This window comes from Pteronotus mesoamericanus, unplaced genomic scaffold (genome assembly GCF_021234165.1).
Source record: "Pteronotus mesoamericanus isolate MK-2021 breed Mesoamerican mustached bat unplaced genomic scaffold, CSHL_Meso_final contig_20, whole genome shotgun sequence".
NCBI classification, from domain to species: domain Eukaryota; kingdom Metazoa; phylum Chordata; class Mammalia; order Chiroptera; family Mormoopidae; genus Pteronotus; species Pteronotus mesoamericanus.
In genome coordinates this window covers 83,201,171-83,222,894 of record NW_026555085.1, presented here as the reverse complement: position 1 = coordinate 83,222,894, position 21,724 = coordinate 83,201,171, and the positions used below count along the sequence as shown (strand labels likewise).

Below are 21,724 nucleotides of genomic sequence, written 5' to 3'. Positions count from 1 at the left end.
CACAATTAATGCCTTATGTCATTTCAGATTTCTCCCTTTTTGCCATTATCCCCCACTTACTTTATCACTCTTAATCTGTTATACTTTCTTTCCAAATTCATGAGTTGATTCCCTTTTCTGCAGTCAGTGTGTGCATTTTAACCAAACTTCCTCCTTTTCTGACATGAAAATGCCATCATGTCCCTTCTCTGCTCACAGTTTTTAACCGGCTCCCATTACTCAACTGAGGATGAAGTTCAGGCCCCGAGCGTGGTTTATGAGGCCCCTGGATCATTTGTCCCTTGTCTCCCTCTGTTACCTCATGTCTTGGCTTCCCTCATTATTTCATGTGGTCCCATATATATTTTATATAAGTGACACACAGGTCTAGTACATCCCATGTGCAGTTATAACTCTGTGACTTCACACATGCAGCTTCCTGGGCAGCAGTGTTTTCCTTCTTCCCCTACTCCCACGTACGAGGTACCTAGTAAATCACCTGATCCTTCTCCTTCTAAGAGCCCAGCTAAAGTGTAATCATTCCCCCTCAACATGGAGTCTTCTGTGCACCTTTCCTGTTTCTGTATAGTGTACATTATAAATAACATTTGTCTCTGGGCAGTGTTAATTATTTTTGTCTTTCTCTTCACTAGTATAAACTCCTTATGGGGAGGTGCTTATATTTTCATCTCTTTATCCCCAGAATGCCTGATACTTAGTAAACACTCAATAAATATTTAAAAAAGGAATGAATTCCCACTTTCTGTAATGTGAATATTCTTATTTGTAAGAAAATCAAGAGTAGAATGTGATATACCATACTTAGTAGATAGGTTAAAAATTCTAAGATGACCATTAATGTTCATTGAACTACAGTTGTATATAACTCCAAGGGGACCAAATAGAGCTGATGGTATTGATCATCAGATAACATTGCTATATGAATCATTGTAAGATTTGGGCATGTTTTGCAGATCAAGGATCTGGATTTTGTGTAACTGGTAAAATTGAAGCTGGTTATATCCAGACTGGTGACCGACTACTAGCAATGCCCCCCAATGAAACTTGTACTGCAAAAGGTAATTCCTCTGCAAGATTCTTTTGCTTAACAACCCTTACGTTGAGATTAAAAAAAGTAGTGTAGTTATTAAACTCCAGAGTAAATAACCTCTTACCGAAATTGTAACTGACTGTCAAAATGATACTAACTGTTGAAGATAAATATGTGAAAACATTAAACGATTTTTTTCTGTTGTGACTATGTGTGTATATATGTACTTATAGCATTCTAACTGTGGTAGCACTTTTTTTTTGATACGGATTGAGAAGTCTGTTTAGGATTTAACCAGATGTATAGACACCTGACAGGTACATTTAAAATAGTATTCAGTAGCAGAAATTAAACCCAACCCCAACCGGGCACTAAATAGTCTGTGGCAAAGCAGACTGCTACCATCTGTTGTTTTAAAGTATGTATTTCAGAATTACTATACATTAACAATTTTGATCATGTTTATACTAAAAAATATGCATATATAAAACAGGAAGACCTAAGAAAATAAGATGTAAATGAAGAAAACCCTATTATTGAAAAGAGAAATTGTGAGCTAATTTGAAGTGCCAGAATTATTGGTTTTACACATAATTTAATACATGACTTTTTATGATGGCTGATAACCATTTTCATCTTCTAATCATTTGATCTTACATATATTCATGTTACTCTTTTCTGAATTCTGCTTGAAAGTGTATAATTTTATACCTTAAGATCAGGTCTTCCAACTAAGCCTCTGACTTCAGCATAAAACTGAAGATCTCTTTTATACTTTAAAGTAATATAATTTGTAATGATTTTAAGTTTAAGCATACTCTACTGTCGATGTGTAAATTTTTAAAAATTTCAGTACTTCTCCTTCTGTTACTCTTATTTATAATTTATATCCAGAGTTGTATTAATTAGCTTATAAATTTGAATGTACAATTTAAAAACCTAATTTGCTTATGTTGAAAACTAATTTCTTAAAGATTATAAGAAATTAATGAATATCTGTTTAGGTAACAGAGTTTAACCAAAATTTTGAGTTGAATAAGGGGATGAAAGCCAAAATGATTTCCAGTTTACTTTTTCTGCATGCTTAGGAATCATGAAAATTCTCTTTCGGTAAAAAGTAATATACACTTTTTTAAAAAAGAATCATTTTCTGTAGATGTATTGTTTGCAAATTCAGATCTGTTTTTGTTTTATGAAGTGATCAAGAGCTACAGCACTTTTGAAATACTGATTTATGTTAACAAGCTTTTTTGAGAATAGTAAGTTTGTTTTTTTTTAATAATCGGTAGACATTAATTAAAACCATGGTTTTAAAATTATCCATGGACCTTACAGATTGACTCTTTTGGGACAGTTTGGTCACTTCTGAAAGTCCCACATTCTTTCTCTCCTTCCTTTCTGTCACTTCTCTTCCAGAAAAACTCTGTCCATTTATTCTTAATCCAGTGATTCTTAAAGAGAGGCTGTATCAGAAGCGCCTGGAGAGCAGCGCCCCACTCCTTGGCAGCTGTGCTTCTAACTCAGCCTGGAGACTCTCAGCTCTCAATTTCTGACCTTGTTGCTTTGCTTCATTTACTTGGCTGTCTAATGCGCAGTGCTGTCTAAACACCTTAGGTCCTGCTGTGGCTCCCTAACCAGCAGTGTCCTAAAAGAGAGTAGTGACTAAATCCGTAACCAACATATGGAAATTCTTAATTATATTTTTTACTCTATTAACATATCATCTTCATGGAGTGTTGAAAAATAAGTTTTTTATGTGTAATGTCTTTCCAGTGAAGAAGGTCTTTAAGAAGGTAGATGCTGTCTATAGAACAGTGTAACATGTTTGGGGGAGAAGATCAGATCACATATTTTTAGATTTTTTTATATTGTTCATTGAACTTGTAGTATGAATGCTCTTCAGTCCTAAAGTAAGGCAATCTCTGTTATATGTTAAGCAGCTAGCTCCTGTCTTCAATTCCACATTTCATAGCAAAATCAGATATGGTCATTTAAAATCTACACTTAAAAACTAAATTTAAGTAGTTGAAAATATATCAAACATTCTTTAATATCATACTTGTTAACAACTTTGAAGTCAAGAGCCTCTTTGATACCTTGACAGAAGTTATGACCCCTCTTCCTAGAATAAGTCAGATATGCTCGTAAGTGAAATTTTGAATAAAACTGCAGATTGTCTCAGGGCTCTTAAAGTTCTCCTTCAGCCTTCAGAAAGCCTTAAAGAAACTCAAGTGTATGCTATATGGGCAAAATAAGTATTTTCAGAAAAATGAGAGTAAGTTACAATTTACTAGAATCATGACATTCAAGAACTATTCCACAGTTGTTGGCCTATATACTGTCTTTGTAACAAAGCTAAAGTTCAGGAACTTTACCCCGTAAAATTACCCTATAAAATCATAAAATATGAGATTCCTTTTAAGTCTTTGAATAAGGTAGCTGAATATTGCCCTTTGCAATTGTTCCCTAAGATTATCCCTATGTAATAAAGATATATGAGTATAGCAGTACATGGAATCATTTTTAAATTAAGATTTTTATGCTATTGATCTCTTTTTTTAATCCTATGACCAGTCATCACGGTGCATCTCTCTTTCTCTCTCTCTCTCTCAAGCAGTTCTTTTGAGGCAGGAATTAGTGAAAGGGCCAGTCAAGGGCACATCTGAATGGGCAGCAATGCCCTGTGGGTTACTCAGGGAACATAGCAACAGTTTAAGTGGTTGTGTATTTAAAAGTAAAACTGGAGACTGTACACCTTGCCCAGACTCATTTTTTATGTCATTAAAAATAATTGGAACTGTATTGTTATGCCTGCATCCATTACCATAAGAGAAATATTTGAATGGAACCTGTTTAATGGATATATTCACTTGTGTAAATGAATTCAAAACTTTTGATTTAAAAAGTAGAAATCAGCCTTTTATGGGCAAATACAAGTCACTTATGTTTAGGGTGGTTTTCCAGAAGAGTCAAGTCTAGAGGAAATGCGTTTTCCTTAGCGTTCAGTTACCCTTCTCACTCTGAATCCATTCATATTGAAAATGAGTAGTGACTGATGAGGCACAAACCAGCCCAGCTCTTGGTTGTTATGGTTCAATATTGAGGTGCTTTACTGTATTCTTTTTGGTTCTTACTCATTTCCAGGAATCACTCTGCATGATGAACCTGTTGATTGGGCAGCAGCAGGCGATCATGTTAGTCTTACGTTGGTTGGAATGGATATCATCAAAATCAAGTGAGTGAGAAAATGATATGAAGCAACCATTGTTTTTGGGTATAGGACCTCAAAACATAGAAACTTTGTAATTGACCAGAGCAAATGAAAGAATGAGTATTAATTCTGAATCTCATTTGGCCAAAAATTGCCACTGGAAGGATAGGAATGATAGCAAAAGCTACTTAAAATTCAAATTAATCCACGTCAGTGCACATACTTGTTCTTTGAGTGAAAGCTGTTGTGTGTGAAAATGATGTAAGGTTAATAGTGTATAAAGCTAGGCTTTAACCCAAAAGGGAATATTTAGAAAAAGTCCCTAATTTGCTTGATTGTTTTACTTTGTAAATGGTTTTAGAGGTGTTCCTACTAGATGTATATTTATTTGACCTGCAACTACCTTCTCTCCTTTTTTTTTTTTCGTTTGTTACAGCGTTGGCTGCATATTTTGTGGCCCCAAAGAACCCATTAAAGCTTGCACTCGTTTCAGAGCCCGAATCCTCATCTTTAATATTGAAATTCCGATCACTAAAGGATTTCCTGTAAGTTACAAAATGTTTAATTGTTACTGCTTATATAAATTCAAAGTCCTTTATGCTAAAAAGTAGTAATTTTTTACAACTGATGATGCTATGGTTATTTTCAGCTAACAGCTTACTTACTACTCTAATTGAGGAAAACATGAAATTAGAATTTGAAAATCATTTTTATCTTGACCCTTGAGTCTGGATATTTTTTTAATGAGGCATTGAGTAGAGATTTCATAATCACAAACTGATGATAATAATAGAATTCATCAAGGGAAATTGGTAGATACTTTTTTGCTGTGTTCTGAAGGTTACCTGTCTAATTATAGATTGGGTCTTTCTGGTTTTTGTTTTAATATGCTTATTTGTAGTTTTTCTGATTAAAAAAATGATATATAGTTATAGAAAATTTTGGAAAACACCAGAAAATAAAGTTAGTAAGAATGTTCTATTATTGTGTAATCCATAGACATATATTCTTTACGTTTGTATACTTCTCTGTGTACATGCTGTCCACCCATTGGTATCTATGGGTATATTCTGGGAATGCTTGCCATAGGGTAAACTTACTTGTACTAAAGCAGCACCTTCAGACCTTGCATGCTCTGAGTTTGGCTTGCAGGTTATCATTAACCAGCATCATTTGAACATACACATTTATAGGAAGAGGGTGGTTTTATGCTGTAATGCTACTTATCCAGAAAAAATACTTCTACTTATGCATACCATGATTTCTTGTTTTAGGTGTAATTTTTTACAGATATTTAGCGCCATATTCTGTTCATAGGTTGGTACCTTGCTTTTGCCACTTAACAAGTGAGCATTTTCCCATTAGACCGTTTTTTTTTTCCCTTGATCAGCTTATATAATAGTACAGATTCTGCACAACAGCAAAAAATGTTTTTCAGAGGAGTTTAATGGCTTGCCTTTGAAAACATAAACCAGTCACTTCACCATTTGATGCATCTTTGCAATAAAAGTAAGACAATAATAGTAATTGGCCTTTAAACTTTAAGTTAGTGGTAGTGGAAATATATTTATTTTAGCTCATTTAAATTCATTTTATACTTACATGCTTTTTTGAGATCACCATGTGCTTTCCTTATAATTCTTAGTAATTCTGTGCAAATTTAATTATATAAAATTATGTTTATAAGACACTGTTTATGTATTTTAGTTTTATAATTATATTCTCTCCCAACTTGTTATAGTTGAAAATATTTAATTTTTAAATATTCAAAATTCATGTATTGATAGGCAAGAAACTGCAACTGAATTGCTATGAAGTAATGGCACTCATTCTTAGAAAGAAGCATGTCCAATGGAGAGAAGCTGGAGGGGTTGGTTACGGCATGTTTTTACTCATGCAACAATAATTTTTGCCAATGGAGAGGTAGAGAGGTCAAGTATTACTTTGAATAGTAATACTGTTTTCCTGTCTACTGTAATTTCTTAAAAATAGGTATGAATTGAAAGTATTTCAGTGCTGCTTTATGGGATTCCACTTGCGTATATTGACTCACGGATGCAGGAAGAAATTTATTTCAGAACAAGTGGTCATGTTTTGTTATTGTCCACTTCCTGTGGGAAGAAACCTTCAAAAATATATTTTTTAACCATGAAAGGGCTTCTTAAATAGTTAAAATTTTACTATTTAAATGGGACTAATTTCTTAATGCTTCATAAATACAGGACGGAGCAAAAGTAGGTTTACAGTTGCGAGTATGCCGAACAGTTTATTCTTGTATTATTATTATTTATTAATTACTGTACTATTTTCCAAGTGAACAACTTTAACCTACTTTTGCTCCACCCAGTATATTTGTTTTCTTTGATTTATATGGTAAACTCTATGTATATTTAAGAAGAAAAAAATAGAATTGAAATAAGTTCATGTTTGTTTGTTTTTTATTGTGGTAAATATAACATAAAACTTAACCATTTTAAGCATTTGTAAGTGTAGAGTTCAGTGGCATGAAGCACCGTATTTTGCCATGTATAATGCGCTTCTGTGTATAACGCACAACTGCGTTTTGGGCCCACACTTTAAGGAAAAAAAACTCTCTCATTTTTTCTCTCAATTACATATGTATTTATATTTAAAATCTTATTTTTTGTATTATCAAGGAATTTTAGCGTTTATTTTTTAACATATTATTGTATAAGAAATTTTATGTAACAAATAATTACAAAACACAAGACGAACACAAGGTATTTCAGGTTCTACCATGTATAATGCACACCCTTAATTTTCCCTCAAAAATTTGGGCAAAAAAGTACACATTATACATGGGAAAATATGGGTACATTCATATTGTTATGCATTCATCAGCACCATCCAGTCCCAGAAACTTTTCCATGTTCCAAACTGAAACCCGGTACCTACTAAACGTTAGTTCCCCATCCCTGCCCCCATCCCCTGGTAACCACGGTTCATGTTCTGTCTCGGGATTTGACTCTTCTGGGTACCTCATATAGATAGAATCAGATACTGTTTGCTCCGTTACGCCTTGTTTATTTTATTTAGCATAATGTTTTCAAGACTTTTTCTTGTAGCATGTAACATAATTTCAGTCATTTTTTAAAAAGATTTTATGTATTTTGTTTTTAGACAGAGGAGAAGGAAGGGAGAAAGGGAGAGAAACATCAGTGTATGGTTTCCTCTCGCATACCTCCTACTGGGGACCTGGCCCGCAACCCAGACATGTGCTGTGACTGGGAATTGAACTGGCGACCCTTTGGTTCGCAGGCCGGCACTCAATCCACAGAGCCGCACCAGCCAGGGCAAATTTCAGTCATTTTTAAGGATGAATAGTATTGCATTGTATAGAAATGTCACATTTTGATAGTGCCCTTAACTCTAAACTCCTTCTTTGGGAAATAGTCCTTTAATTTTCTTTTAAGAAATCATCTCTTACAGACTTATTTTGCCACCTAACAGATTATATAGCCCATTATAGTTTATAAAACACTAGATAATTGGATTCTTACAACCCCGCAGAAAGTACAGAGTCCCAACCCTTATTTGAAACTCTTCAGGCTGGTGTGCTTCAGAATTCAGAACTGTGCAGATTTTAGACAGGTGATCTGCTGCATGCATGTTACATAAGGCCCTGAACAGAGAATGGGGCAACAGCCTGTAATCGAACATGTTTGTACCTCAACTTACTAATATTAATGCTAAGTGAAATAAGTAAGGACTATAGATTATATCGCTTCAGTATAAGTTCCAATTTACTACTTAAATGTGTTAATAACTGAATTAGGACAAACACGCTCTCAGTGTTTGGGGATTTTGAAATTGCAGGATTGTGGATTTGTATTCGTGTTGTACCCATTTACACATGAGGAATTGGAGACTCTTGAGAGACTGTGACTGTCTGAATAATAAGTGACTGAGCCATGACTCACGCTCGGCACTTTTCACTTTGAAGTTCACTACTCTTCCCATTTCTTTCTACATTATGCTGTGGATCACTTTGAAGTACAGGTGACCTTGTATATAATATGAATTAAAATGTTAAGATAGTGCAGTCATACCTTGGCACTCACTGGCTTCAGAACTCTTCCAACCCTGTACTCGTCGCATTTTGATGAGAAAAAATGTTCCAGCGCTCAGTGCTTGCCTGCCACTTGGAGCCCCCTACCGCAATGAGACAGGCCAGCGTGTCGGTCTCATGGTCTAGGCAAACGGTTCGGTGCTCGTCGGAACGAATTAACGAGTGCCAGCGTACCTCTGTATACAGTTACTTCTTGTTTATTTATGTGTAGGTTTTTTCACTTATGTTCAGCAAGTATTTTGTGTTAGTATGTGTAAGGTAGATAAAGCTTAACTCTCTACTGCCACAACCGATTCTTTACCCCCCCTGATTTTACCCTGTAACACAGCAATCCTCAGCCTTTTAGCAACCGGGGACCAGTTTCATGGAAGACAATTTTTCAATAGACCAGGAAGAGGGGCGAAAGCTTCATAGCCTGTCACCAGATGCAGCTTAATTGTCACTCGCCACTCACTGATAGGGTTTTGATATGAGTTTGCGAGCAATCGATTCCTTACAGTCTCTGTGCAGTCAGCTGTCTCTGCTAACGATAATCTGTATTTGCAGCTAGTCCCCAGCGCTAGCGTCGCTGCCTCAGCTCCAGCTCAGATCATCAGGCATTAGGTTCTCATAAGGAACATGCAGCCTAGATCCCTCGCATGTATGTTTGCGGTCCTCTGAGAATCTAAAGCCCCCGCAGACTTGACTGGAGGCGGAGCTCAGGCCATAACACGAGCAATGGGGAGTGGCTGTAAACACAGATGAAGCTTCACCTCTTGCTGGGTGGCCGGTTCCTAACAGGCCACCATGGACCAGTACCAGTCTGCGGCCCAGGGGTTGGGGACCCCTGCTGTAACTCACAGTTAACAAAGGTTAGAAGGAATTGAAGTTTATGTGCCTCTGTTTTTTCAAATTTGGCAAACCATGGAAACTAGTACCAATGTCTTAATTACATCTGAGCCCAGAGAAGGGGAGTCCTGCTGGCTGTCTACCCGACTGTTGCAAAAGAAATGCTTGCTAGTTATGTTGGCCTCTGTTTATGTTATGTGAGTGCTGTTTGATAGTAGAATCTATAGAGTGTACAAACATGGTCCTCACCATGCACTGTGGAAGGTTTCTTTTCCCCTAAGAGACAGTTGTTAATTTTTTTCTGGAATCTTCGCAATTTATAATGGTCAAATGCCATTGAAGAAGAAACCTAATTTGCCTTTATAGGGTCATGGAGGTTCAGTTGTGCCTTTAAAAAAGCAAAACCAAACCCACGTGACTGATTTTCTCCTTGTGTTTTAGGTGTTCTTTATTCCTTCATTCTTACATTCACTTCATAAATATTTACTTAATGCCAATTAAGTAATGCCAATGTCTGGCACTGGAATACATCCTTTTTTCACAGAGTTCATATTTGCATGGGATGACAGACATTCAAATTAGCAATTACAGGAGAGGTGAGATGTTGCATAGTGTTACGTTGTGTACTAGATTATAGGACAGAGAGGAAGGGTATCTAGCTCAGGCTAAGGTTCCAGCTTTTTGCCGGAAGTGATGCACTGTGGGTTCTAGGATGAGTAGAAGTTGGCTACATGCAGCTGCAGGGATGGGAGAGTGTGGGACCTGTAAGGCTTAAATGCCAGAAAGGACTTGGTGCGTGAAGGCAATGAGAACTCTGGATGTCTGGAGCATAGGATGGAAGAGAGGGTGGAGGAAGACAAGGCTGGACTGCTTAGCAAGGGTCAGATTGAGAAGGGCCTTGATGCCTTGCAGTGGAATTAAAGAAAATTTCCATGGTTTTAAATAGCAAGGGCATATCATTAGCTTTGTATTTAAAAGATCAGTCTCATAGACATATGAAGAATGGGGTAGACAATGACGGAGGAGGTGGCAGCGAGATGAGGAAGGAGCCTGTGCCGGTTCAGATGGGAGGCGATTGTCCTGGGCCGCGTTTGTAACTGATGCAAGAGGGAGGTAGACAGAGTGGGGCAACAAAGCGACCGATTGAGTGACTCAGTTCCTTACAAAGTTCCTAAATCCAAGAATGTGCACACACAGGTTCCTCTTGTACTTATTTCTGTTTTCTGAATGTGTAAACTGTTTTGGCCAGGAAACTTCAGAGCAGAAGTGTCAGTGTTTCACAGGAAACCAGCATTAAAGGGTATTTACAAACCAATTAAATGTTAATAGCTTTCCCACTTCCTGGGTATTTGGTATTTCCACTAACCCAAACTGTAGACATAGTGCACACTCAGTCCTTATTATTTGAACGAAGGACAGTCAGTCTAACTCTGATTCCAGGTGACCCCAGCAAAAATTTGTCCCTGACAGGTATCACACAACCACATTGTTACTTTGCCTTTTTGATATTAAATTTTCTTAAACACAAAACATGAGCAGTAATAGCTAATATGTAAGGCCATCAATTAACTGAGTGTTTACCATTTTAAAGTGGCTAAAGACTACTTTAAAATAACATCTGATATTCCTCATTTTAATAACGAGGATGCTGAGGCTGGGGATGCTGGGGGTGAAGGGTTCTTAAAGGACTTGTCTCCAAATTGCAGAGCTGGAAAGTGTGGAGTCAGGATTCGAACTCAGATCTGTCCGACTTCAAAGCCTGTCTCAACTCCCTGTGTGATATTTTATTCTCATTGTCCACCAATGAATACATTACTTCCTGCTGAATATCAGGATTTCCGTTCCCTCATTTTTATGATGAAACAGTTCACATTTGTTGAACATCTTCTGTACTGGGCACTGTCTCTCATTCTCCTTAATTCTCATCACCACCCTATGAGGAAGGTTACGCAGTTTACTGAGGGTTACACAGTAAGTGGGTGAGGAGATGTTTGAACTGCCTCCCCATGGCCTTTTCCCCTCTGAAGTTAAGGAACAACCAGACTAGAGTGTTGAGACTTAGAGGAGGCAATGGGAGATCCTGGGAGACTCCAGGCAGTAGTGCTGCATTTAGTATAATTAAATGTGAGCACCCAGAAAACGGGCCAGAGATACTATGGTAAGCAGTGTTTTAGTGTGACAATTTTTTGTTTTAGGTGCTGTTACACTACCAAACTGTCAGTGAACCTGCTGTTATTAAACGACTGATTAGTGTCTTAAACAAAAGCACAGGCGAAGTCACTAAGAAGAAACCTAAGTAAGTATTTTATGCATAAATAATAAATAATAAACAGAATAAATAATAAATGCATAAATAATAAACAGAAGCAATTTAAGAAAATTTCTTGCAGTTTAATTTATTTGTGTAATGTTTTTTGGGGTGACAAGTGAAGTCTATTTTTACTTGCTCCAAAAATAATTTTTGAAGGACTAGATTAAAACAGACAGAAAACTCAATATTTAAACTCCTAGATAGGTATGAATGTGAGATACAATTTCTGTCCTGTATGGTAGTGTTGGTGGGATGTGAATTGTAAATAAAATGGAAATAAAAATTTATATGTATGTATCAAGCAATATAAAAATAAAGGCATTTAAAAATCATCTCTACATTTTAAAAGATGAGTGTGAATTGTGACTGACACTGGGTCAAATCCCTGCTGAGCGCTCCTCTTAACTTTCTCGCCAGCTCCTTAATGAGAGCCATTCTGCCTGCTAAGAACACCCCTGGGAGAAAGTGAACTGCACACTCTGTAGCTCCTAGCTTTTCCCTCCTACAAAGTAGTTTCCTTCTGCTCGATGAGCACATGGAACATTAAGCTGAGCTAATTGCCGTCTTGTTGGTCCCCTCTACTTACCGTGAATGTCCAGGGCCAGGTGTAGACCGTTCCCCTTTGGCTGGGACAAGGTGAGGATGTTTGAAAGGAAGTGCTTCCTGAGAAACTTGAGTTTCCTACCCTCGTTCAAATAAAGGCTAACCACAGTTTGGCTTGGCTGCTTCAGCTTTGGGGTTTTCCTCACTTCAACGCTGGGGGGAATCCCACCCCAAAATCCCCTTTTTCAGTCCTTGAGTGTTCCTCTTCATATGCACCTGTGTGAGAGGCCAGAGGTAGTTTAGTGGGTTTATGGGTTGGCTGCAAGTGGAAGAAAGACTCCTCACATTGCTCTCAATGCACGGCTGTTTCTCTGTTAGTTATGAAGAAAGGGCCACTTACCCTCTTCAAGATGGTTCTTTATTTTTAACCTCAGCCTTTAGCTTCTAGCATGAGTGTCTGCCATCATGTTCTGAGATGTGATACAACTAACGGCTAACATTGCTGGAGGACCACTATAGTCCAGGCTCTGCCACGAATGCTTTCACACGGTTTACATTCTCAGGAACTGTACGAAGCAGGTACTATATTTTCCCTGTTTTCAGGTGAGGAAACTGAGGCTCCAGAGAGGTTGTATGACATGTTCAAGGTCTCAAAGCTAGGAAGTCGCAGAGCCACAGTTATAGCACAGTCAGTTGTTTCCCATAAAGTATGGTTTTTTTTTTTGACAGGAGCCAGGTTGTTTGACCCAGGCAAGTGATTTGGAGAATTCTCAATCTGAAGTTGGCTCATCAAATCCAATCCTGAGTTTCCCCCTTCCTGCGTTAAAGTGCTTATAGCTCAGTGGAATAAGGTCTTAGTATTCTCATGTTAGCTCTTCCTGTCACCTTCTTTATAACGCAGTCCTTTTCTTTTAATTTGCACCAACACCATTTGGCCTTTTCTTTTCATGTCCAGTAAAGGCACTTTGTAGACTCAGTTGCTTTATATGGAATGGAATTGACCTTTCTAGAAACTAAGCACAAGTCATAAATGAGATCCTCTCTTTCCTAAGGAATGAGACTTTGGGCTGAAATTGTCTCAAACCAGTATTTGGAAATGTTGCAGTACTTTTTTGGATACTTGTTTGGCTTATTCTAGCATTCTTTCCCTGAGCTAGTTTTTCAGGAGGTGAATTTATGATTACTGTCCTCTGCCCTTCTCGAGCACATCAAAATTAAATTAGAGAACAATTTAGAAATGTCCCCTTTGGACTTCCACTTCGTTAGTAAGTATGGGTGTTGTGTCCATGCACAAGGATTTTTTTTGCTTCTCTGTGTGAACCTGTTTACGGTCAGGCCCGTGCCCCATCCCCCTTCACTGCTCACATGCATCATATTGAGGGAAAATCTTCTTATGCAATTTTGTCCTGAAGCTGTTAAAGAGCCACTATTTCAGTGTGAGAAGAGAGGAGGGAGGGAGGTAGAGAGTAGTCCCTTGGCACTAGGAGATTACTCTGTTTATATATAACTTCCTAACACATACTGCCCCAATCAGAATTTTACTGGGGGAGACATAGAGCATTGCATTTCTCCTTGAAAGTGCAAGTGCCTCTCAGTCTTTGTTAGATAATTGCACCTTTCAGTCTCATTGAGAGAAGGCTTTGGTGGAAGGGCCTTGAGCATACGCTAGGTCATAGTATCCTTCAAAGGGTAGTTGCATTTGAAAGATTACATAGAGAGAGATGAACTAGCTAACATTTCTTTAAAGAATATATGTATATATGTGTGTGTGTATATGAGTTACATTTGAAAGATACACACACACCAGCTAGTAGTTGTTAAATCTAGAATTTCTGCGGTATTTGTTTTCAACAAACCCAGAAAAATTCAAAGGACACATTTTCATTTTAAGAAAATTTTTTTCTTTTTAAATTTTTGAAAGACTAAGTTGATTTGTTCATTGCGAAATACTCATTTTTCAGGTTGTTATTAATTTACTCACCCCTTTTGGATGTTCATTTGTTCCTTTTCCTTTTTTTTTTTCCCTTGATAGATTGTTGACTAAAGGCCAGAATGCACTGGTAGAGCTACAGACACAAAGACCAGTCGCTCTCGAGCTGTACAAAGACTTTAAGGAGCTGGGGAGATTCATGCTACGTTACAGTGGTTCTACAATAGCTGCTGGCGTCATCACTGAGGTATTCCAAAGTGACCAATTGTGTGTCCGTGGTTATGGTGTCTTTTTCTACTTTTTAGAATGATGACTGAAATTTTATGACTGAAGGAGAACACAGTTATTGGATTAGAGCAATAAATTTTACAACTTATTAAAAATAATTAAAAAGAAAGATGAGGAGAAAATGGTCTTAGAACTTTCCGCAAGTAAGACTTCCAAACTGTTTTCTCTCCCAGTAACATTGCTCAAAATTAAAGGAAATCCATTGAAAAATCTGTAAGTATGCAATCCAAATTGTGCGAATACAGACTTTAAAAGTCAAATGCAGTGAGGGTCGTAATTTTATTTACTAGAGGAGCACTTACTAAAATTTTTTCTTTAGCCCTGGCTGATGTGGATCAGTGGATTGAGCACTGGCCTGCAAACCAAAAGGTTGCCAGTTCAATTCCCACTCAGGGCACATGCCTGGGTTGCGGGCCAGGTCCCCATCAGGAGGCACACGAGAAGCAACCACACATTGATGTTTCTCTCCCTCCCTTCCCCTCTGTCTAAAATAAATAAATATAATGTGTAAAAAAAATTTTTTCTTGAAATTACTGGTTTTCAGGGCATTTGAAATGATTTGTTCAAAAAGTTCAATGAGCATATTAGTAATGTTTCTGAAACAAAGCTATCATATAATGTGAGATGCCATTAGGTTTTAGATAAAATAGCCAGAGATGGACCAAAAACTTTGAATAATTAAAATTTTTCCCTACATTACCATGATTAATATAAATCTTATGAATATTATATTTTAAGGGGATTTGTTTCATTTATGTAATTATTTTTTGCATAAAACGTCTTCAAAACATTTAATTGGGTGTACACGTTGAACATAGGCCTTTGGGTGGTATCGAAATTCCTTTCTATGTGTATAATGTGCAAGGCTCTGGGGTGGAATTGCCCAGGTTTGCGTTATTGCTCCAGTGATTCCCGGTAGCACAAGCACAACATTTGTCCTTCAGTTTATTCTTCCATAAAAACGAGTAACAGACGCTGCCTCCCAGAGGTGGGGATGTGAAATGAGAGGATCGGCAGAAAGACCTGGCGCAGTGACTGGCACATACACAGCGTTCAGGGAATGTTAGGTCCTATCACTGCCGGCAGTGTCACGTTGGATCCGCCAAAGCCTCCTTTGTCAGAGAGCGTGCTGAGAATAAAACGCCATTTCCCATGGGGAATGACAGAGAGATTATAGTTAACCTCAGGAATACCCTGACTAGGGAAGGGAAAAGTGGAGGGGAAAAGAAAAACATTTGCTCTTGATATAACGATTTTGGTGCCATTTGCCTTTTGTTGCTTGTTCTTTTACTGGGATGGATTAAATGTTAGCTAATATGTTTTTCTCTTTTACAGATAAAAGAATGATGGGTCAGAATTTCTACCACGTTTCCAAAGGCAAGGAAATGACTAACCTCTTTTTAAAGAATCCGGTTACTCAGTTAAAGGAGAAATGTGCAACTGATATTTTTTTTTTAAATGAGAGAATATTAAAGCTAGAATCAGCTGCAAAGAAGTATTTATCATCACTGCTGCAAAAATTTCAAGTTGCCAAGCTGATTTTAAAAACCAGCTTTCCCTGTGAAGAGTTAGTAAATGGATTTACTTTGCCAAGATTTATGGAAAACTATCAGAACTATATATTAGAAGATGTGGGTTCATCATGAAATGAACTCTACTTCCAACCAAACCACGAAATGTTTACAGTTTTCTCTTGGTCTTCAACTGTACTGTATACATTTTAAGGAAAAATACTAAATTGGGTGGTTGAGGTAGTCAGTATTTAAGAAAGGTGATCTTTTTCTGATTAACTCTAAGATTTGCTGAAGATTATAATAAAGGTATTTTATGTTGAACATAAAAATATTCTTCCTCCAACAAGTCAACTTTTGAAAGATTAGGTTGGAATTAGTGGAAACTCTTTGTTATCACAGGTATTATTTAAGGTGTAACTAATAAAATAGGTTGAGCATATCAGAAAAATGTGTCGTTTCTTCAATGTGTATGAGATTCTCTACCACTATCACTAAATATGACTTTGGGTTTTTGTGGGATCTTTTTCACCTAAGAGTTTCCCAGCACTTTCACATGAATTTTTGGTTTCTTTCCTGATAGCGGATCAAATTTTGTCTCATTCATTTCTAATCATAACTTTATTTTTCCCATTCTCACATTGAGAAGTACATGTACAATGATTCTGTGTTTATTTTGTATACCTGCAAATGAGAATCCTGTTTTTCTTCAAGTTTTAACAACAAACTCCAAGGTGTATGTAGACAACAGGTATTGTTGGGCTCCCCCTGGGTACAGGTTGCTTTAGAGTAGATTTTGCCCTCAGCTGAGCCTGGAAGCTGATCGCATGGAGCATATGCCAAACTTTTAAAATTGGGACATGATGTGATTTGTATATTGATGGCTTGCCACATACAACAGCATTTTTCTTCCTAATTGAAGAATATCATGCATGGTAACGTGCACAGAGCATCAATGTGCTGCTTGGCGAGTGATCACAAAGCGAACATACCCATGTAATGCATTTCTTTACTCAGAAGTATTTGTGCAGTTGTCACTTTAGAGTGAACTTGCTAAGGTAAGAAAGTGTTTTCTTTCTATATGATAGTCATTGGGAATTTAATGGAAACTTAATTTAAAGTAACCTAAGACACAGAGAAAGAGTAGCGATAGCGCTGACTTGGGATCGGTCTAGGAGGAGCAGCTCACGTCAGCGAGGCCTCATCGGTGCTCTGCCTTCTCTAGTGCTGCTATGGCCTTCAGGCTCCCTACAGAGCCCCCGAGATTCTGCACTGAGATCCTCAGAACCTCATCCAGGGCAAAGACAGGCGAAGAGAGCATGTCTTTTTGCAGAAGCCCTAGAAACATGTCCTCATGGACTATAACTGAGTTTATTTCCTTGGGGCATTCTTGGGGTTTGATTTGAAGTGAGTATCACTCAAAACACATAGCTTGAGAATTGTGGGAGGGTTGGGAATTCAGGGTCCCTTTAGGAAGGGGAAATGGATTGGCAAAGATGGTGGCAAAAACGAGAAACATCTACAAGGCCATGATATAATTAAGAATTATACAGAAGAACTTAGCATAAAATGCATAGTAGTAGCAATAATAGAAATGAATGAGTCTATTTCTTCCTTCTTGTGATAACGTACAGTCTTTTTGTGCACACTGTGTTTACAATTGATTGTTGTTGGTGGCGGTGTTGACTTTAGAACATTTGGAAAATACCAAAAAGGGGAAGGAAGAATGAAATTCACCCATAGTCATTGTCTCAATATTACTGCTGCTAACATTTTGGGGTATTTCTTTTCTGCTTCTCTAGTGCATAGTTAAGATCTTTTTATTTTAATGCAGTCAAGATTTTTCAGTGGAAATAGCAGTGGCTTTTTAAATGTAAATAAATACAAAATTATAGACCCTGATGAATTTGAATCAGTCAAGATCATGAATAAATAAATAATACTTCTAGAAAAGATGGCCCAGTAAAAACTATTGGGCCATCATCCTCCAATTTCCCTCTAAAATAGCCCAGGAAATATAGGAATAAAAAATATTCTTTTTTCCCTAAACATGAACCGCCATATCCCAGGCGCAGGAAAGAGCTCTGGAGCTCAGGTCTTCTTAGGGCTGACAGGGTTCAGTACCCTAAATGACAAGTGAGGACTAATAGTACAAAACATCCAGGAGGAATGTATTCTAAAGACAATGCAGAAGGGAGTGGGGGGGGGGCATTAATTCTGAAGTAACATTTTACTTACAGAAAAGTTTCTTTTGAGTCCAAGTAACTCAACCTGTAATTACAATCTCTCTCCTGCCAATTCAGAAATGGGTCCCTAGCACATCTGATTGTTCAATGAATGAAAGAATTAATGCTGGTGGTAGTATTACCGATAGTTTTAATTTTTCTGTCTTTCTAAAGGTTACAAGTTGTTATTTCCATTACAATGCTGTGTGTGAAGAGGCTGTTTCTACAGTGAAGGGGCAGGGGGTGGGGTGGGGACTTGTTAGATGCTAACTTGAGAACTGCTTCTGTCTGTCCCCTTGTTGGTGAGCCACAGTCCCAGTTTGGAGTCTTTCCTGAACGTGGGCGACCCTCGTAAGCCTGAAAATGAAAAGTAGCTTGTACTTTAGAAAGGGAGACTGCAGGCAGCTGGCTGCCAGGGACTCTCCTAGCCCTCAAGTGGACTGTGAGGTGGCCGAGCATAATTGCTACATTCCTACTGGGTTTGGATATATTTTAATTTAAAGACGATTTTGAAATACAGTAACAGGCCTGTGGAAACACCTGCAGTACGTGAGTTAGTTTTCTTAGCACCTGGAGGCGGAAACCTTTCATGTGTATGGCAGGAAACAAAAGTTTTCTTTAAGTAACTGCTACATGGTGTCTGTAAGTGTTAAGATAGGGTTGCAGAGTTGAGAAAAGAATCAGTTTAGGTTAGAAATGACTACATAGGAACCTAAATCATCAGAGGAAAATTGAAATATTCATTGAAGGCTGAAAAATAATTAATAATCAGAGAAAGTGTAATTAATGATAGGGAAGTTGTCTCTGGGAACCACCCATAGAATTAAATAGCTGGAAAGAAACTGGAAGACCCCAGGATTGTACAGGAAGATAGGCACTGTATTTTATGTAAAATGTCACAAAGGGATTACAGCTGCTTTTTCTGTTAAAACATTTAAAATTTTAAGATTAGAGCAAAGCTTGGGAACAAAAGAAACCCCAAGAAGTTGCCTTCAGGGAAACAAGAAATTAGCCTCAGTCTTTTCTGCAGCACTAAATTTCAAAAGACAATGGAGTATAGGAGCTAAATATATGAAACTTTAAATTAGAAGGGTTGTATCCCACAAATTCATTAACTCAGCTATGGCATTGTTTATAGGTGAAAGTAAGAAGGTTTCAGAAGATGCCCTGGGAGGGGGGTGTAGGGAGTAGGGAGGCAGAATTTAAAATGCTAATCATAAATAGATAGTTCAGAGCTTTAAGATCGGTGGGGGAGGGGGGGCGGTCATGGTAGAAAATTCTGCAGCAAGTGTATCATTCGTTGATGTCATTAGTCAAAGACCGGGAAGACACAACTGTACTCAAAACTAGTTTTTATTGAGGCTTGTTGTAGCCACAGAGACCACACACCTTGGTGCTTCTCAGTAAGAAGGTGTAAGGAGGGGTTTGTTAAAGGATTTGAGCATGTGTAGTAATATTCAGGAGGGCTCAAGTGAGTGAGAGCCTCTTCTGGATTGGATGCTGTCAGCAGGTGGGAGTAACTCCACAACTGAGTATCAATTTTTATCTAGGAGATGGGAATGGGACAAGGTCAAGCAAGCAGCAGCAGTTCCTCTTGCTAGCCACAAGAGGGGGTGCCTAGTCATTTTTATGGTTTGCACAGGGACTTTGGGCCCTTCCTCAAGATCACAGTGACCTTTTCTGACACGGGAGGTCTGGGAATTGTTAATGTTCAGTAGGAGAACACCGCGGCCGGGCTGCAAGTGCCAGGCCAGCTTTTAGTTCTCAGAAGCCGCTTTTCTCTCACACTGAAACCACTTAAATGTGCAGAAGTAAATTATACAATGCCCCTAACCCCATCTTAAAGCTTTGAACTATCTATTTATGATGAGCATTTTAAATTCTGCCTCCCTACTCCCTACACCCCTCTCCCAGGGCATCTTCTGAAACCTTCTTACTTTCACCTATAAACTGCCATAGCTGAGTTAATGAATTTGTGGGATACAACCCTTCTAATTTAAAGTTCTATATATTTAGCTCCTATACTCCATTGTATAAAACAAAATAATGAAGTAGGTCAATTAAATTACACCGCGAATATGGGAACATGAAGTAGGGGAAGAAAAAGAGTCAGACTGCAAAGCTAATGATATGCTATTTACAAAATAAAACCAGAGGTTGCGAGAAAAAAAGGCACAGATGTATCAGGGAAGTAAAAATAAGTACCATGGGTTGGGTGTCTACCATGTGCCAGGCAATTTTCACACATTAGTTTATTTGATAGGACATTTTTACAATTATATGAGGCAGGCATTATTAAGTTCCCATAGACAAGAAAGCTGAAGTTTGGAGAGATTAATGAAGACTAACGAATTACAGAGCCATGACTTAAATTTGTATTTAAGTCTGACTGGAAGACATGTTCACTACGCTACATGGCTTCTCCAGAAATTGGGAATAACCATTAATACTGGACTAAGAATTTAAAGCAAGCAAACAAAGAACGCTTAATTATGATAAGGAGAACCATTTCATACTGATAAGAGGGACAATCATGAGTACAAAAATAAGACTGAAGTACCAAATAGCATCAAAATGCATAATGAAAACATACTAGAAATTTGAAAATATATAAATACTCTTATTAAGGGAATCTCAACAGCACTGCATCATAGATCATGGAAACAAAAAGTCATAGAGGACTTGAGTAACATAATAAAATAGAAAGAACATATATGCAAAGCGAATGCAGTTATAAGTTGTTTCCCTCCAGAATTTGATAATGAGGGAGATACTACTGCTCCCTGAGAATCATGTTATCAAGGCAGCTCAGTGGGCCAGACCACAGAGGCGGAGTCATCTGTTAGCTTTACAATGTCTTAAACACAGGAAGCTTCCCTTGCTCTGCTACAGACGTTGGGGTTATTGGTTGTGGAATATAAAATAGTTGGGGGAAAACATTTAAGTCTAATATTTAATTAAGGAAAAGGTGGGAATGTGAATAAGCAAGAGTAGATTATAAAAAAATGACCTGGCAAGTTTAAAATCCACCAAATATGAGTCTTAAGAATGAAAATATAAAAGTGAAGCTAAAAACTGGTACGTCAACAAACAGATTGTTACAACTAAAAAGAATGACACAAATATATAGTCTATATGCATAAATATGTAATATATAAAATACATATATATAATATGAAGTGGAATCAGTATAGCCTTAAATATTTTTATTATCAACATAGAGAAAAGAAAATTAACTAAACATTTAACTAAAAAACCTAGAAAAGATACAACTGTGAAGCTGGGGGTGTCCAGAGCTTATTGTTTTCTGTTGGGTTGTTCATTTCTCCTCCCAGTTTGTAGAAATTCTTACACACTTGACAGGAGTTTCTTGTGTGTTGCATCTCACATACACTTGTGGGTTGCACTTGCATCTCCATGGCGCATCCGGGGAGGTGGGGCTGCTGCTGCAGCCCTGGCTTCAGGAGGGAGAGGACACGGAGAGAGAAAGCATCCGAGGCGGAGAGGCTGGTGAGCAGTGGGAAGAGTCTGTCCCCAGTTACCTCTATAGGGTGAGGGCAGAGATGCCTTGAGAAAAAGCACATGGTTTAGAGACCAAAGGATTTAAGTTCATCCTTGACTACTATGCATGCAGTCGTGGACAAATGAACATCTCTGAGGCTCAGTTTCTTCTACAAAATTGGGGAGGTGATGACATTTTATAGAAGAGCGTTGTGTGGAATAAATGAGTAAATACATGGAAAGCACCTGCGTCAGG

General features: G+C 37.8%; 1 protein-coding gene across 2 annotated transcripts in view; it reads left to right on the top strand.

Annotated features, from left to right (window-relative positions):
• Nucleotides 1-16,193, top strand: part of HBS1L (HBS1 like translational GTPase) — an 83,191-nt gene extending 66,998 nt beyond the window's left edge. For both annotated transcript variants that reach the window (XM_054570002.1, XM_054570004.1), the window contains 6 exons: nucleotides 954-1,058; nucleotides 4,175-4,265; nucleotides 4,678-4,786; nucleotides 11,355-11,455; nucleotides 14,046-14,190; nucleotides 15,567-16,193. In XM_054570002.1, the coding sequence (XP_054425977.1) occupies nucleotides 954-1,058; nucleotides 4,175-4,265; nucleotides 4,678-4,786; nucleotides 11,355-11,455; nucleotides 14,046-14,190; nucleotides 15,567-15,578 (563 nt within the window). In that variant the 3' untranslated portion in view covers nucleotides 15,579-16,193. The remainder of the gene's footprint in view (nucleotides 1-953; nucleotides 1,059-4,174; nucleotides 4,266-4,677; nucleotides 4,787-11,354; nucleotides 11,456-14,045; nucleotides 14,191-15,566) is intronic.
• Nucleotides 16,194-21,724: the final 5,531 nt, after the last annotated feature.